Raw genomic sequence first — 17,034 nt, forward strand, 5'->3', positions numbered from 1 at the left:
TATATATGGACCACAACTTTATCCAGTCATCTGATGAATGGCATCTCAGCACCTTCCACAGTTTGGCTATTCTGAATCTGTTAAATGACAAAAATTCAACCAAGTAAATTTTAATTGTCTAATTGGCTTTATTAAACAAATCCTGAATTGGGCAGCATCCCATCTAACAACTAGAGGGAAGTTCAGAGGAGTTGCACAAAATGGAAGGTTATTGTAGAAGGAAGGTAGGGGCAAGAAGGACTCTTCCAGGCAGTGCTGCCTTCCCTTAGAGGGAAGGGCCGGGAGTCGTACCCTGCGGGCTACCTCATCTTCCTCTGGGGGTGGAGAGGGCCCATGTGGCAGACTCATGGGCACCCATCAGAAAATTCCTGACGGATTTGAAACTGCATTTAGATTATGTATTAGGCCCTGGTTTGGGAACTCGGTCTAAGCGACACCATTTTGGGCCTGTGGTTTTCTCTTATCGTGCCTCTATCATTTAGAATTTACTGAGATGAATTAAAAAAGACTAAAGCGTAAAATAAACCCTCTCCTATAAATATGTAAGGATTTTACATGAGTTGAAATTTCTTTGTAACTGGTAATTTTGTGCTTTCTTTCCAGATCAACTGGTGAGACTGCAGTTACTGCTTTTGAGATTGACAAGATGTACACCCCCTTGTTCTTTGCCAGAGTGAGAAGCTACACCGCTTTCTCGGAGAGGCCTCTGTAGGGCCTCGCATCCAGTCCTCTGTCACTGTTGCATGAATAAAAGCATATAGAGCAAAAGAACACCTAAGTTATAAATGTACATACATATATATATGGAGTTGGGACTTATTTTACATTGTTAGAGTTCTTTTAAGAAGAGTATAAATTGATTATTTTTTTTATTTAAAGGGATAGTTGATACTTGGGGTATTTTGTTTTGAAATTAAGAAGTTGGGATTACAAGTTGTTTAAGCACATTTATGTTGTGAAAAACCTTCAAATGAGCTTTAAATCATGTCCTTTTTCAAGAGGATCTCTGAGCAGATTTCTGTCACGCAAGTCTCCTTCCGCCTGGTCATCCCGATATTTAATTGCTTTGAGGGAGGGCTCCACGGGGTCAGCATTTCTTTCACGCATGACATAGTGTCTTTGCACTAAAGGCTCAAAATGTGAAAACTTGTTCTGAATTTGTTTGAAACTGTTTGGCCAATAAAAATAAACATTTCTTTCAAGAAAGTATCTTTGGATGGCCTCTTTTAAATGTCAGAATAATAAACAGCCCTAGGGTAGCCAGCGAAGGCTTAGGAGCCTGCCTCCTTCCATCCGTGGTCTCCGCAGCCACAGACTATAGTAATCTCCACACTCCAGCCTAGAGCCCTTCCACACACTTACCTGGGCACCTTTGTTCCTAAAAGAACACAGCACATGATCACATCAGCCCAGGCCCAAGTCTATCCAGAATTAAAATGGGGAGAGTGCCAGCCACCCTGGTACAGAGGCGCTCTGTTGCCTCCCTAGTGGCGATGCCACTGCTGTGTGGTCGAGCTGAAGGTGCGCACACCTGCAGAAAGTGCGGCCACAGTCGCTCTCAAGTTCATGTTGACATTAAAAGATGCTTCCTAAATTCCTGCAGTTCGATGCGGGACAGGCCTTTTAAAAAGCAAATGCAGGTTATGGTAAAGGTGAAAATTACCAAACACCCAGAGTGTGTATGAGGAGATGACTACTTAGGTTGGCTTTTTATAGTAATCTGAGAAATGTTTCCCTCAAGTTAGAAAAGGGAGAAGAGCAGAATGCCCAAGAAAAGGCAGTTCTTCATGATGTGACCAGTAGTTCTGATATGCAAGTTAAAAGGACATCTGATTAGGACCTCGTCAAATATAGCTAGAAAAGTGTATTCTTAAGGAGAGTGGGAGTCGAAGATTCTCTGTTGTTTGTCCACCACGCCTGGATTAGTCAAGACCTGCTGCAGCCAGCCAGTGGATACCAAGTTCAAAGCTTTCCTCGCACCCACTAAAGCAACTCTTACGTATTTAGCTTGAAGCTGAAAATAGTATTTTTAAAATTACATCTTCTGTTCAGATTTCTTTATTTTTATTTTAGAAAGGGGGTGCAGAGGGAGAGAGCAAGTCTCAGGCAGACTCAGACCTGAGTACAGAGCCCGATGTGGGGCTCGATCTCATGACCTTGATATGGCCTGAGCCAAAGCCAAGAGTCAGACACTTAACTGCGCCACACACGTGCCTGCCCCAGTACGCTCAGATTGTTAATACAAAGCAATATACATTTATTGTAAGATTAGACTGTACATAGAATCAAAAAACACCTAAAGGTACGCCCAAAGATAACTAACCAGAAGGAGTGTTTGCTGCCCAGTCTTTTCCTCCTATTTTCTGCAAATCCTGCCACAGAAGCCTTTTAACTTCGGAAATGTCCTTCCTTTGCTCTGTTTGGACATTACAGAAACCAATAAATACTATGGGAAGCTGAAAGAGTAGAAGGTACAGTCACTCCTAAAAAAATCAAACATTTTCCAGAAATTACATTTTCGCTCCTGCTTGAACCACTCAGATGGCCTCAAGGGGATCTGGCCTAAGCACTAACTGTGGAGTCAGTTCCTCTTCCTGTTGCGTTTCCTCCGCTGCCCCCTTCTCACGCCTTAGTGGAGGGCAAAGTAGGAGGGCTTGGGGCTCTTGGGGGCTCTCCCTGAGACCAGACAGCAGATACTGGTGGGAACCAGCCCCAACACCACCTACTTTGCCAGCACCCTGTGTGCCACCCCCAAGTTCCCCTGCACACCTGCACCATCTAACCCTCTTGCCTCCGCAGGTGTCCCCTGCCGAGAGCGGCTCCTGCCCCACCATACCCTGTAAGCAGCTCTGGCAGGGACTGGCACCACTCCACAGTGACTCCTGCCATGGGGTGAGGGAGAGAGAACTCAGTATGCCAGTGCACCCCCAGTTCCAGAAGCAGAGCCTGTTAGCTGGCTGTGCAGGGAAAAAGCCCCGCTGCTTGGTGCACCCATAGCTGTGACAGATTAATTTAGTTTGACTGCCAGCCCTGCCATCAGTGAAAACCTCTGGACCACAGGGAGAAAGTCTTGCCCTTCCAAGGGCCCACAGCTACAGCAGAAAGGCTGATTTAGACACCTGTCTGGCTGCTGATCCCATCCACCTACAAGCCCCAAACTGGTATGAGGCCCCTCAACAGCACAGGGACCAAACCCCATGCCGTGTGCCTGCAGCAAAGTGGGTCATTGCTGCTGACTAGGGGAAGACAAACACAGCTCAGCCACACAGCAGAGCACATGCAGACTCCACGGGGACACTCCTAGAGCATCTGATTCTGGCGCCCGGGGGCACTGTACTCCAGGACACCACAGGACCAAGGCCACTACTTTGAAGACCAGGGGACGTATTTGACCTCCCTAATCCATAGAAACACAGAGACTAGGACAAAATGAGGACACAGAGGAATATGTCCCAATTGAAAGAATAGAAAAATCAGAGCAAAAGAGCTGAATGAAACAGAGAAGCACTATGCCTGATTAAAAAAATTCAAAGTAATGGGGGCACCTGAGTGGCTCAGTCATTTAAGCATCTGCCTTCAGCTCAGGTCATGATCTCCAGATCCTGGAATCAAGCCCCTCATTGGGCTTCCTGCTCAACAGGGAGTCTGCACCTTCTGCCCCTCCCCACCGCTCATTCTCTCTTCCACTCTCAAATAAAATCTAAAAAAATCCAAAAAACTCAAAGTAGTGGTCACAAAGATACTCACTTGACTTGAGAAAAGAGTGGATAGGGGTGCCTGAGTGGCTCAGTTGATTAAGCGTCCGACTCTTGATCTCAGCTCAGGTCTTGATCTCAGGGTCATGAGTTGGGCTCCATGCCAGGCCTGGAGCCTACTTAAAAAAGAGTAGATAAACTCACTAAGCACTTGAAGAGATAGGAAATATAAAAAAGAACCAGAAATGAAGAATTCAATAAAAGATAAAAATTATACTAGCATGAAAGGGCAGCAGATTAGGGGACGCAGAACAGATCAGTGATCCAGAAGAGAGTAAGGAAAGCAATCAAGCTGAACAGAAAAGAAATTAAAAATAAAAAACGAGAATAGGTTAAGAGAACTCACCAACCTCATCAATCCTAATAACATTTGCATTATAGGGATCCCAAAAGGAGAAGAAAGAGAGAAGGGGGCAGAAAATTTCCTTGAAGAGGGGCACCTGGGTGGCTCAGTTGGTTAAATGTCTGCCTTCAGATCAAGTCATGATCCTGGGGTCCTGGGATCGAGTCCCACATCAGGCTCCCTGCTCAGTGGAGAACCTGCTTCTCCCTCTTTCTCTGCCCCTCCCCACTGCTTGTGCCTGCTTTCTCTCAAAAAACAAAAAAACAAAAAAACACTTTAGAAAATGTACTGGAAGAAATAATAGCTGAAAACCTCCCTAAATATGGAAAAGGAAACAGACATCCAGGTACAGGAAGCACAGACAGCCCCTTGCAAGACGAACCCAGGAGGTACACACCAAGAAACATAGTAATTTAAATGGCAAAAAGTAATAATAGGGAGAGAATTTCAAAAGCAGCAAGGGAAAAAAAAAGTTATATACAAGAGAAACCCCATAAAGCTATCAGCTGTTTTGTTTTTGTTTTTGTTTTTTTTCAGCAGAAACTTATGTCATGCCGATCCCTTCTGGCCTACAATGTGCTGAAAGGAAAAAAACCTATAACCAAGAATACTCTATCCAGCAGGTCATCACTCAGAATAGGAGAGATAAAGAACTTCCCAGACAAAGAGAAGTTAAAAGAATACATCATCACTAAAACATCCTGATAAGAAACATTAAAGGGAATTCTTTGACTGGAAAGAAAAGGCCATAACTAGAAGAAAATTATGAAAGGAAAACATTTCACTGGTAAAAACAAGCATATAGTAAAGGTCGCAGATAAATCACTTATAAAGCCAATATGGAGGTTAAAACAAAAAGTAGTAAAATCAATTATTTCTACAAAATTCACTCAAGGAATACACAAAATAAAAATGTAGAATACGATATCATACACATAAAAAGTGGAGGGGGGAATAAAATTTTAGTACTTCTAGAATGTGTGTGAACTTAAGAGACCATCAAATTATAACTGCTGTACACATGAGACGTTATATATGAATGAAATGAAAAACCACAAATCAAATCATAATGGATACATACACAAAAAAAAGAGAAAGGAATGCAAGCATAACACTAAAGAAAGCCATCAAACTACAAGGAAAAAGAGTAAGAGAAGAAAGGAACAGAGAATACCTACAAAAACAACACAATGAAAGAAATGGCAATAAGTACACATTATCAATAATTACACGTAAAAGGACTAAATGCTCCAATCAAAAGACATAGGGTGACTGAGTGGACTAAAAAAACAAAAAACAAACAAAAAAACCAAACAAGACTCATCTATATGTTGCCTATAAGAGATTCACTTCAGACCTAAAGACCCATATAGACCAAATGAAAGCATGGAAAGAGATATAGCATGCAAATGGAAGTGGATGGGGATAGGAGTCAATGTAGCAATACTTGGATCAGACAAAATTACTTTGAAACAATAACTGCAACAAGAAACAAAGAAGGGCATTATTACATAATGATAAAGAGACAGTCCAACAAGAAGATATAACAATTGTAAATATCTATGCACCCAACTCTGGAGCACCTAAGTACATAAAAGAAATGTTAACAGACATAAAGGGAGAAACTGACAGTAATACAATAATAGTAGAGGACTTTAACATTCTACTTACTTCAATGGATAGATCATCCAGGCTGAAAATCAATAAGGAAACAGGGTCTTTGAATGACATATTAGACCAGCAGGCCTTAACAGAGAGATATGTATACAGAACATTCCATCTAAAACCAATAGAATACACATTCTTTTCAAGCGCATATGAAACATTCTCCAGAATAGGTCACATGCTGGGCCACAAAACATAAATTTAAGAAGATTAAAATCTTATGCATCTTTTCAGACAGCATAACGAATCACAAGAAAAAAACAAACACAAATACTTGGAGGCTAAACAATGTGCTGCTAAACAGCCAACGGGCAATGAAGAAATCAAAGAAGAAATTTAAAAATAGCTGGTGATAAAGGAAAATGAAAACACAACAGCCCAAAATCTTTGGGACACAGTGAAAGCAGTTCTAAGAGGAAAATTTATGCTGATACAGGCCTACCTCAAGAAACAAGAAAAATCTCAAACAATCTAACCTCACACCTAAAGGAACAAGAAAAAGGAGAACAAACAAAACCCAAGGTTAGTAGAAGAAAGAAATAATAAAGATCAGAGAAGAAACACATGAAATAGAGACAAGGAAATAAACAAACCACAAAACCAAAAGAAAGGATCGTGAAACCAAGAGCCAGCTCTTTGAGAAGATAAACAAAATTGATAAACCTTAAGCCAAATTAATCAAAAAGAAAAGAGGAAAGGACACAAATAAAATCAGAAATGAAAGAGGGGAGGTAACAACTGACACCACAGAAATACAAAGAATTAAGAGACTATTCTAAAAATTATATGCTAACAAATTGGACAACGCAGAAGAAATGGATAAATTCCTAGAAACATACAATCTTCCAAAACTGAATCAGGAAGAAACAGAAAATCTGAACAGACTGGTTACTAGTAATGAAACTGGATTGGTTATCAAAAACTCCCAACAGCAACAACAAAAAATATAGGAGCAAATGGATCCACACATGAATTCTACTAAACATTTAAAGGAGAGTTAACATATATCCTCCTCAAACTACTATTACTACTACTACTACTACAACTACAACACACACACAGACACACACACACACACACACACACACACACACACACAGAAGGAAGGAAAGCTTCCAAATACATTTTATGGAGTCAGCATTACTGATACCAAAGCCAAAGACACTAAAAAAAAAAAAAAAGAAGAAAACTACAAACCAATATGCCTAATGAACATAGATGCAAAAATCCTTAGCAAACCACATTCAACAATATATTAAAAAGATATCTTTCACCATGATCAAGTGGAATTTATTCTGGGGATGCAAAGATGGTTCAATATTCTCAAATCAACCGATATGATACAACACATCAACAAAACCAAGGATTAAATCCTATGATCATCTCAATAGATGCAGAAAAAACAGTTGACAAAATTCAAGTTCTGTTCATCATAAAAACTCTCAACAAAGTGGGTTTAGAGGGAACACATTTCAATATAATAAAGGCCACATATAACAGACTCACAGCTATCATACTCAATGGTGAAAACTGAGAGCTTTTTCTCTAAGACCATGAACAAGACAAGGATATTCACTCTCACTACTTTTATCCAACATAGCACTGAAAGTCCTAGCCACAGTAATCAGACAAGAAAAAGAAATAAGAGGCATTCAAACTGTCAAGGAAGAAGTATAACCGTCTCTACTTGCAGATGACACGATACTATACACAGAAAACCTAGACTCCACTACAAAACTATCAGAATAAATGAATTCAGTGAACTTGCAGGATACAAAATTAATACACAGAAATCGGTTGTGTTTTCATAAACTAATAATGAAATAGCAGAAGTAGAAGTTATGAAAACAAGTTCATTTACAATTGTACTTAAAAGAATAAAATATCTAGGAATAAACTTAACCAAGGAGGTAAAAGATCTGTACTCTGAAAACCATGAAGCCCTGATGAAAGATACAAACAAATGGAAAGATATCCCATGCTAATGGATTGGAAGAATTGTCAAAATGTCCATACCGCCCAAAGCAATCTACAGATTCAATGCAACCCCAATCAAAATCCCAACAGCATTTTTCACGGAACCAAAGCAATAGTCCTAAAGTTCATATGGAACCACAAAAGACCCCAAATAGCCAAAGGGATCTTGAGAAAGAAGAACAAAGCTGAAAGTTTCACAACTCCAGATTTCAAGATATACTACAAAGCTGTAGTGATCAAAACAATATTGTACCAGCACAAAAGCAGACACATAGACCAGAGGAACAGAAAAGACAGCCCAGAAGTAAACCCATGCTTTAACGGTCAACGAATCTACGAGAAAGGAGGGAAGAATATACAATGGGGAAGAGACAGTCTTTTCAATAAACGGTGCTGGGAAAACTGGACAACTCCATGCAAAGGAATGCACCTGGACCACTTTCTCACAGCACACACAAAAAGAAACGCAAATGTATTAAAGACCTCAATGTGAGACATGAAACCATAAAAATCCTAGAAGAAAACAGGCAGTGATTTCTTGGATATCAACCTTAGCAACATTTTTCTGGATAGGTCTCCTCAGGCAAGGGGACCAAAAGCAAAAATGAACTATTGAAACTACAACAAACTAAAAAGCTTTTGCATAGCAAAGGAATCCATCGACAAAACAAAAAGGCAACCCACTGAGTGGGAGAAGAGATATGCAAATGGTGTATCTGAGAAGAGGTTCCTACCCAAAATACATAAAGAACTTCTACAACTCAACACCAAAAAAAAAAAAAAAAAAAAGCAAATAATCCAATTAGACAATGGGCAGAGGACCTGAATAGACATTTTTCCAAAGAAGACATATAGAGGGCCAACAGACATATGAAGAGACGCTCAACATTACTTATCATCAAGGAAATGCAAATCAAAGCTACCTCACACCTGTCAGAATGGCTAGAATCAAAAAGACAAGAAACAACAAGTGTTGATGAGGATGTGGAGAAAAAGGAACCCTTGTGCACCATTGGTGGGAATGTAAATTGGTGCAGCCGCTGTGGAAAACAACATGGAGGTTTCTCAAAAAATTAAAAATAGAAATACCGTATGATCCCATGATTTCACCCCTGGGTATTTACCCAAAGAAAACAAAAACACTAATTAGAAAAGATTTATGCACCTCTTGGTTTATTGCAGCATTATTTTCGATAGCCAAGATATGGAAGCAACATGTGTCTGTTGATAGATGAATGGATAGGGAAGAAATGATATGTGCCTATGATGGAATCTTACTCAGCCACAAAAAAGAATGGGTCTTGTCATTTGCCACATGGATAAACGTGGGGGTATTATGCTAAGCGAAATAAATCAGACAGAGAAAGAAAAATACCAGGTGATTTCATTCGTATTTGGAATCTAAAAAACAAAACAAATGAACAACAAAAAACCCAAGCCAACCAACCAACCAAGGGACTCTTAAATACAGAGAACAGGGCACCTGAAGGAAGGGCTGTCGGTTAAGGGTCTGCCTTCGGCTCAGGTCATGATCCTCGGGTCCTGGGATCGAGCCCCGCATCAGGCTCCTTGCTCAATGGGAGCCTGCTTCTCCCTCTGCTGCTCCCCCTGCTTCTGTTTTCTCTCACTCTCTCCCACTCTCTGTCAAATGAATAAATAAAATGTTTGAAAAAAAATACAGTGAACAAACTGATGATCGCCAGTGGGGAGGTGGATGGGGGTGGGTGGGAAAATACATGAAGGGGGTTAAAAGGTATGAACTGACAGTTATAAAAATACCTCACGGAGATGAAAAGTACAGCATAGGGAGCATAGTAATATTGTAATAACACCATATGGTGACAGACGGTGACTACACTTACCACGGTGAGCACTGAATAAAATATAGAACTGTTGAATCAATGTGTTGTACTCCTGAAACTAACATATCATTGTATATTAATTATATTTCAATAAAAAACTGGAATTATATTGTATATAATGCTTTGTAGGCTTGTTTTCCTTACATAATTATACCACATATATCATTTCAATATATATTCTATTTTTTTTTTTTCACTAGGCTCCATGCCCATCGTGGAGCCCAATGTGTGGCTTGAACTCATGACCCCAAGATCAGGACTTGAGCTGAGATCAAGAAAGTCAGACACTTAACTGATTGAGCCATCCAGGTGCCCCTCAACATATATCCTTACTGGCTATATAGTCCAATTTTAATCGCCTCTTTAGACATTTCTGTTTTCTAACTTCGTGCTGGTATAGATGTCTCTGGAATGAACATTCCTGTGGTTAAATCTTAACACGCATCCTTAATCACTTCCTTAGGATGTTTCCAAGAAGTAGAATCAAAGGGTGAATGTTTTTAAATATCTTCACCATTTCTTGTTAAATAACACATGCAGTATAAAAAAATCTGGAAAACAGATGAGCACAAAGAAAAAAATATCAATTACTTGTAGTCAGTCACCTCACCCAAGAAAATCCACTATTTGCCTTTTGATGTTAATTTTTCTGGCTTCTGATGCATACGTGAGATTTTTTCACTCCTACAGTGCAATGCCGGTTCTGTCTCCATCAACTGATGGTCTCATGCTCTGAATCTTACAACCTAGCCAGTCATTTCCCCAGTAGTGGACGCTGTTGGCAACGGCTCTAGGTAACTTGACCATGATGCCAATAAATACATGAACGAGGGCTCTCTGGGACTTCTGTGGCTACAAAGTCTAATTGGGATCAGAAGCAAAACCTGGGATTGGCCTTAATCTCACACCGGCCATCCATCAGTCAGTGTGACCAGCTGTGATAGCCACCTATATCCAAAAAGGGATTTCCATCTCTGGTTATACATGGTGACTGAAACCTTCACATTTGTCTCCACTCTTTTCTGAAACCCTGCTAAAATGGCAGTAAATTAACTGCAGATCCTCAAAGACAAGGAGAACAGGAAAGGCACCATCAATGGACAAGAGAAGGTAGTATTTGGGAAGTAGAAAGCAGAGGGACAAGTGACACAGTGGTTTTGAGTGGGGGTTCCAGGTACAAGTGCCAGATCCATGACTTCGTGACCCTGAGCAAGTCACTTAAACTCTCCACATCCCAACAAAAAATTGGAGGAAATAATAGTACCCAGCCACAGAGTGGAGAGGAAGAAAGGACACATTCCTTGTTAAATCACTTAGGACAATGCCTGATGGAGTTGGTGCTTAATCAGTAACAGCCACTGTATGTACTCTCGTTACTGCTGCTGTTCCGGAGAGACTTGAGACCTCAGCGGGAAGTAGGGGAATTAAAGAGCAAATCCACTCAACTGAACTCAACCTGGAGGCAAAACACCACACTGCAACAGTGAGACCTGGCAGGAGGGACTCCCAGTTGGCCTCCAGAACTTGAATTGCCGGTCTGATACCCATCAGTCTGATACCATCAGGCAGGAATGTGGAGACTTCCTCTCTGGGCAAACAGCCTCTCCAAATAAAGACCTCTAGATACTGACAGTGAGAGACGTGAACAACATAGGCTCATCCCTCACTGCTCAGTCAACACCCCTCTCCCCCCCCCCCAGAGGTGCCAGTCAGCATTTAGTGTCTCTTCTTGAATATCAATGGGCAAGCCAGAAAGACCAGACATGGGAAGGGAAGTCCCTAACACAAAATATAGAGAACCAAACTTACTAAACAAAGAAAAGGAACACAGAGGAAACAGGAAAGGACAGGTAGTAGGAGAAAAATTTAAGAACAAACCAACATTACACATCTCCAGAGAGATGAAAGAAGAAATACAACCAGGGAAACAAGAACAAGAGACTACAAAAAGAAAGAAACCATCGGAAGATAGATCTTTGGGATATTACAACTATGAGAATTTTTTTTTTTAATTCAGAGGAAACATAGAACGTCAGAGCTGGAATTTATCCTAGAAATCATTTATTGATCAACCACCCCAGTGTGGAGGTAAGGAAATGAGGATCTGGAAAGGTGAACTGGTTTGCCTAAGATAGTAAGATTAGAACCCGCACAAATTACGGGAGGGAATGCAAACAGAGAGCTTGGCAGTACGAAGCACTCAATCAATTTGAGTCTTAATAATGTTAAGAGTTTATTATTTGTAAATGACATCTCAATAAAGCTGTTTAAAAATTTTAAGAGCTTAAATATGGCAAGTATGGAGCAAAAAGCTTTGGTTTATAGGGATTTGTGTGTTTACGTTCACAATTCATAACTATTATTGTCCTCACTTTGTAAGTTAAAACAATGCTGGCGTTAAGAGAGTTTATTTAAACTTGCTCAAGCGTACCCCAGTTACTGAGTAGTGGAGCAAGGACGACTCCAGAACACCTGTTTGTGTCCGAGCCAAGAGTCCACCTCTAAAGTAGTCCCATCAAAACTCAAACACGCTAGAGTTCCCCCTGGAGTTGAACCAATGACTTAGACCAACATTGCCTACTTCAAATATAACTTAAACTACACAAATAACTTAAAATTTTCTAGAGCAACACTAACAAAAAATAAGAGGTGAAATTAATTTCAATATAGACTTTAATTGAATGGATCCAAAATGGTATCATTTCAACACATAATATAAAAACAGTAATGAGATTTTTTTACACTCTTTTTTATTAATTTCTGAAATCTGCAATATAATTTACATTTACCACACATCTCAGTTCAGATTAGCTGTATTTCAAATGCTGAAGAGCCCCATGAGGCAGGCGGCTACAGTGACAGGCACATCCCAAACCAGTGAGAGCGAGAGAGTGATGTGGGCTAAGCTCAACCCTGACAACTTCTCAATGGGTATAACCGGCTGCAAGGATCACTGAGCCCATCAGGGGCCTAATGAGTTCCCTCTTAACCTTAGGCTCAGTACCTCTGTAATACATTCCCCGACTCCACCAGAATGTACCCCTGGTCTGTGTTTCCTAAATACCCCATATTACCTCTCTCCTAGCAGTTACTGATGTGGGGCCGTGGAGCGCAATGGTTAAGAAAGAATTCTTGAGACATTTGACGGTACAAGAAGGTGCTTTTATTATAGCACAGGCGTAGGACCCCCGTGGGCAGTGAGTTGCACTTCTGATAGCGAGGAGCAACTGATTACATGCCCCCCCGCCAAAGTTAAAGGTATATAGATAACGTAAGTCTCTAAAGAGATTTCCACGTGTTAAAGATGACTTATAGGATCCTGGAGATCTGGCTATTATTGTCAGGATGAGGTTGCTTTTAGTCTCTAGCAAAACATTAAGGCAGCCGTGAGTTCCTTGAGGAATGTCATGCTCTGTAGGTCTCAGTATTTATCAGTGGGCTGAAAATTGTAAGGTAATTTAATTTTAGCTGCATTTCTCTTGCCTTTGTCCTCCTCCTCATTTTCCCCCCTGAACAGTTTGGACCCTTCAATCTTTAAGGTTGCTGAGGTTGGAAGGTTTTATCTTCTGTAACTTCTTCCTGCTGAATGGGGGCGTAGACACGTCCCTACCTAGGAGTCAGCACTGGTCAGCCGGGGAATTTCTATATAGGAATTACCAAAGGCAGAGGCAGCCGAATCCTAGGTAGGCAACATGTGGGAACCTCCTGAGGTAGAAAGGGTCATCTGTGAGCTTGAAGGAATGGCAGCCAGAGAGTCTCAGCACCAGGCGGGGAGACACTGGAAAAAACAACAAGAGAAGATTAATATTATTAGAAAAAGAAGCCCAAGGAAAAGACCTTTGATAGTTGACAAAATCCTCCTCCAGTCCAGGAGTTTGACCAATCACTAAAGGAGAGGGAGGGATCATGTAAAGTGCCAACTTGAGTATTCATATTTTTTTAGCAATCCCGTTACATTTTTGTGATAATCTGGAATATATACACAGCATTCCATTTTAATAATGGGGCTGGTATCACCTTGTGCAGCTGTTAAATATCTAAGGCCATTTGACTCTGTAGAACTGCTTTGAGCATCTGTAAGTTCAGCATTAAGTAAGGAAATGCTGGTTTGTGAGTCATTTAGTGCTTTTATAGTACGTTCGTTAAGGGATTTCACATGCCAAACGACATCCTTCAGTCCCATCAAGGGAACAAAGGCGGACGTTAAATGACCATACCAGTGAGATATTGATCATGTCCATCCTTGTTTTAAATTTGGAAGATTAGCCAGAGTAGTGATGGTTTTGATAATGCACCCCTGAATCCAAGCAAAACCCAAGGTGCAACGACCTGTCCATCCCGGAGGAAGCCAGGGCCATAGGTTAGATTCATGTCTATTGGGGGGCTGTTTGGAGCTAGCCATCTAATTCTGGGTTGCCTTGCCCAGCCAGTAAGTGAACCAATCAGTAATCTGGAGTATCATGGTTTGAGAACATACTTCTAGCGATAGCCATCCCAAATGTCGTGTGCCGTTTGTCCAGGTATCATATGTATGGTTTCTTTGTTCTCAGCATAAAACTGCCTTTTGACTGAGTTGTCCAGCAGTTGGTGTGAACCACAAGTACTCATCCCAGATTTGGTATATACCATCCTGGGTATATTGAGAAGTAGGGTTTTGTAATCTAGGTACTCATTGACAGGCATTAATTTGTAGGCTTGTGAATTCAGTTAAAACCTTAATAGTTCGAGGGTATAAGAAAGTCTGGCTATGATCTGTAAAGTTCCAAGTCCTACTGATCATGGGCCAAGAAGAAACATTTTTTTTCTAGTGACAGAATTATCACGATATATGCAAGTGTTAGGATTATGTATCATATCTAAAATGTAAGTGTATAAGGAGTGCCAGTCAGTACCTTGTAAAGGAGAAACATACCAGGGTGACTCAGATATACTTGACATCGGCACAATTGCACCTGTCCAACAAGCTGCTTGATTTTGACGTACAGCATAATGTGCCCATAGCAGAAAGGCACTGTCTGTTAAAATCGGTGAACAAAGAACAAAGAGAAAATATACAACCTTCATAGTCGTTTGAACAGGAGTTTCAGATCTTCTAAAGGTTCGCAGGAATAAGAAGGCATGTTAGTTTGTTCACTGGTTTCCTGTAAAGGAAGCACAGGTTTTATTTTAGATACAGGAATCCAAGAGGAGGGTCCCCCTAATTTACTGCAGTAGAAGGATATAATATGCCCTGATATGGACTTTTCCATTTTGGATTTAAGTCCCTGCTGTATTTGACTTTCGATCTTGTAAATAAGCCATGTCTCCAGGGCTCCAGGGCTGACACGGGCTGGACTTTCAGTTATAGTTCAATCAGGTTTTGGGAGCATGTGATTAGCATATTCATTAAGTAACGTGGGAATTAAACCAGCCTTGAATGAGTAATTAACTAAAGTGTTCTGATCTTTATCTAATTACAGGTCCACTGTAAGAAATGGTTTCCCATACACTATCTCATACCCCATGGGTTCTTCTGGAGCGCTTCTCATTCTGAGAAGTCTTATTGGTAAGAAAGTAACTCAGTTTTCCTGGGAGTCTAAACTTAGTAAGGTGTTGTTTTAAAGTAGGATTAGCTTTCTGAACCTCTCCAGAGGATCGTGAATGTAGAAAACACTAAATTTTCAAAGCTTGTGCTATTTGTTATTTGTGCAGTAAAAGGTCTACCGCCACGCTGAAGGGACCATGGAAGGCCAGATCTAGGAATAATTTCTCACAACAAAACTTTGGTTACTTCCCTGGCTCTTTCAGTTTTATAGGAAAAGGCCTTGATCCATCCAGGGAAAGTATCAACTGACACTAGTAGAAACTCAGAGCCTTTGCAAGGAGGCATTTGTGTGAAATCAAGCTGCCAGTCCTCTCCTGGAGATGTTCCATGTCTTTGGATTGGTTTCAAAAGGGGGAGGGGTGGGACGGACAGCTCTTTCCAGATTTACTTGTACACAAACAATACAGGATTGACAGACCTGTGTTATAGTTGTTAAATTTATTCCATCAAATATATTTTTTATTAAATGTTACTAAAGCATTTTTTGCCCAAATGCGTAGCCTGGTGTAAACCTGTATTACCTTCCATCAGTTATTTTTGGGTATGAAGATCTTCACATCATTATCAACAAGGCAGTCCTGGGCATTTTTTAAAATATACTTGTTTCTGGGCTATGGGGATCTCTTGGTCTAACTAGACTGGAGATATGGGGGCGCCTGGGTGGCTCAGTCACTTAAGTGCTCTTAATTTCGCTTCAGGTTATGATCTCAGGGTCGTGAGATCAAGCCCCCCAAACTTAAGATTCTCTCTTGCCCTCTCCCTCTGCCCCTCCCACCCACTCGCAAGTTTAAATAAATAAATAGACTGGAGATATGCACTTAATTGGTGTTAAAATTGGTGTAAGACTTCGTAATTATTTCCTGCTGCCTGTTTGGTTGCATGGTTGGCCAAATTGTTTCCTTTGGATTCCAAGGTCCTATCCTTTTGACGTCCTTCGAGATGAATTACAGCTACCTCCTTAGGTAGCTTTATGGCCTCAGGAAGGGCAATTATTTCAGGCCCATATTTGGGGGGTTAGAACTTAAATGTAATCCCCTTTCTTTTCAAATTGCTCCATGGGCACGCAGCACCAGGAAAGATAACTGGAATCAGTATAAATATTCATTTTTAGGCCTTTTGCCAATTGAAGAACATGGGTAAGTGCTATTAATTTAGCCTTTTGGGCAGAAGTATTTACTGGAAGGGATTTTGCCTCAATGGTCTTAATTAAGCTAACTATAGCATTTCTGGCTTTTCTTTCTTCCTTATCCATGAAGTTACCGCCACTGGTGAGACTATTATCATCTGCATTTTTGATAGGGGAATCTTTTAAGTCTGGTCAGCCGGAAGAATCAAGATCAATAATTTCTGAGCAGTCATGTCCTAGCATAGACGTAGGAAGGTGAGGTCCAGGCATAAGGGTAGCTGGGTTTAAAGTTGGACAGGTTTTAAGTATTATTTCCGACATATCTAAAAACATAGTCTGGTATTAGTAAGTCAGCCTCTTGTCATCCAGTGATGGCCTTTGGTCTCTGGGACACTGAACCTGATGGGGAGTCACCACTGTCAAGGATTGTCCCAGAGGAAGTTCTGAAGCTCCTTCTACCAGCAGGGCTGTGGCAGCCACTGCTCGAGGACAAGCCAGCCACCTTTATGCCACATTGTCGAGTGCCTTTGAACACTAGCCCACCACTCTTGTTTTGTTCCCTAATTTCGGGGAAATAACCCCCAAAGCTTGTCACTGTTCTGCTGCTGCATATAAAGTAAAAGGCTTTTCTAAATTTGGTAAAGCCAAAGCTGGGGCTGACGAAAGCTCAGCTTTTAATGTTTGAAAGGCTATCTGCTGGCCTTTCATCCAGAGTAAAAGTT

The 17,034-nt window shown here is 40.8% G+C and overlaps 1 protein-coding gene and 1 long non-coding RNA gene across 4 annotated transcripts in view; one reads left to right on the forward strand and one right to left on the reverse strand.

The window, feature by feature from the left end:
• FBXO9 (F-box protein 9) overlaps positions 1-1,209 on the forward strand; it is a 43,646-nt gene extending 42,437 nt beyond the window's left edge. For all 3 annotated transcript variants that reach the window (XM_011229566.3, XM_034647909.1, XM_019803471.2), the window contains one exon: positions 604-1,209. In XM_011229566.3, coding sequence (XP_011227868.1) covers positions 604-712 — 109 coding nt within the window. In that variant the 3' untranslated portion in view covers positions 713-1,209. The remainder of the gene's footprint in view (positions 1-603) is intronic.
• An 8,836-nt stretch (positions 1,210-10,045) lies between these two features.
• LOC117797142 lies at positions 10,046-14,789 on the reverse strand. Its single transcript, XR_004622027.1, has 3 exons — positions 14,661-14,789; positions 13,260-13,380; positions 10,046-10,153 (listed from the first exon to the last, which is right to left on the reverse strand). It is a non-coding gene; the product is annotated as an uncharacterized LOC117797142 (long non-coding RNA).
• Positions 14,790-17,034: the final 2,245 nt, after the last annotated feature.

Source organism: Ailuropoda melanoleuca, chromosome 19 (assembly GCF_002007445.2).
Source record: "Ailuropoda melanoleuca isolate Jingjing chromosome 19, ASM200744v2, whole genome shotgun sequence".
NCBI lineage: Eukaryota > Metazoa > Chordata > Mammalia > Carnivora > Ursidae > Ailuropoda > Ailuropoda melanoleuca.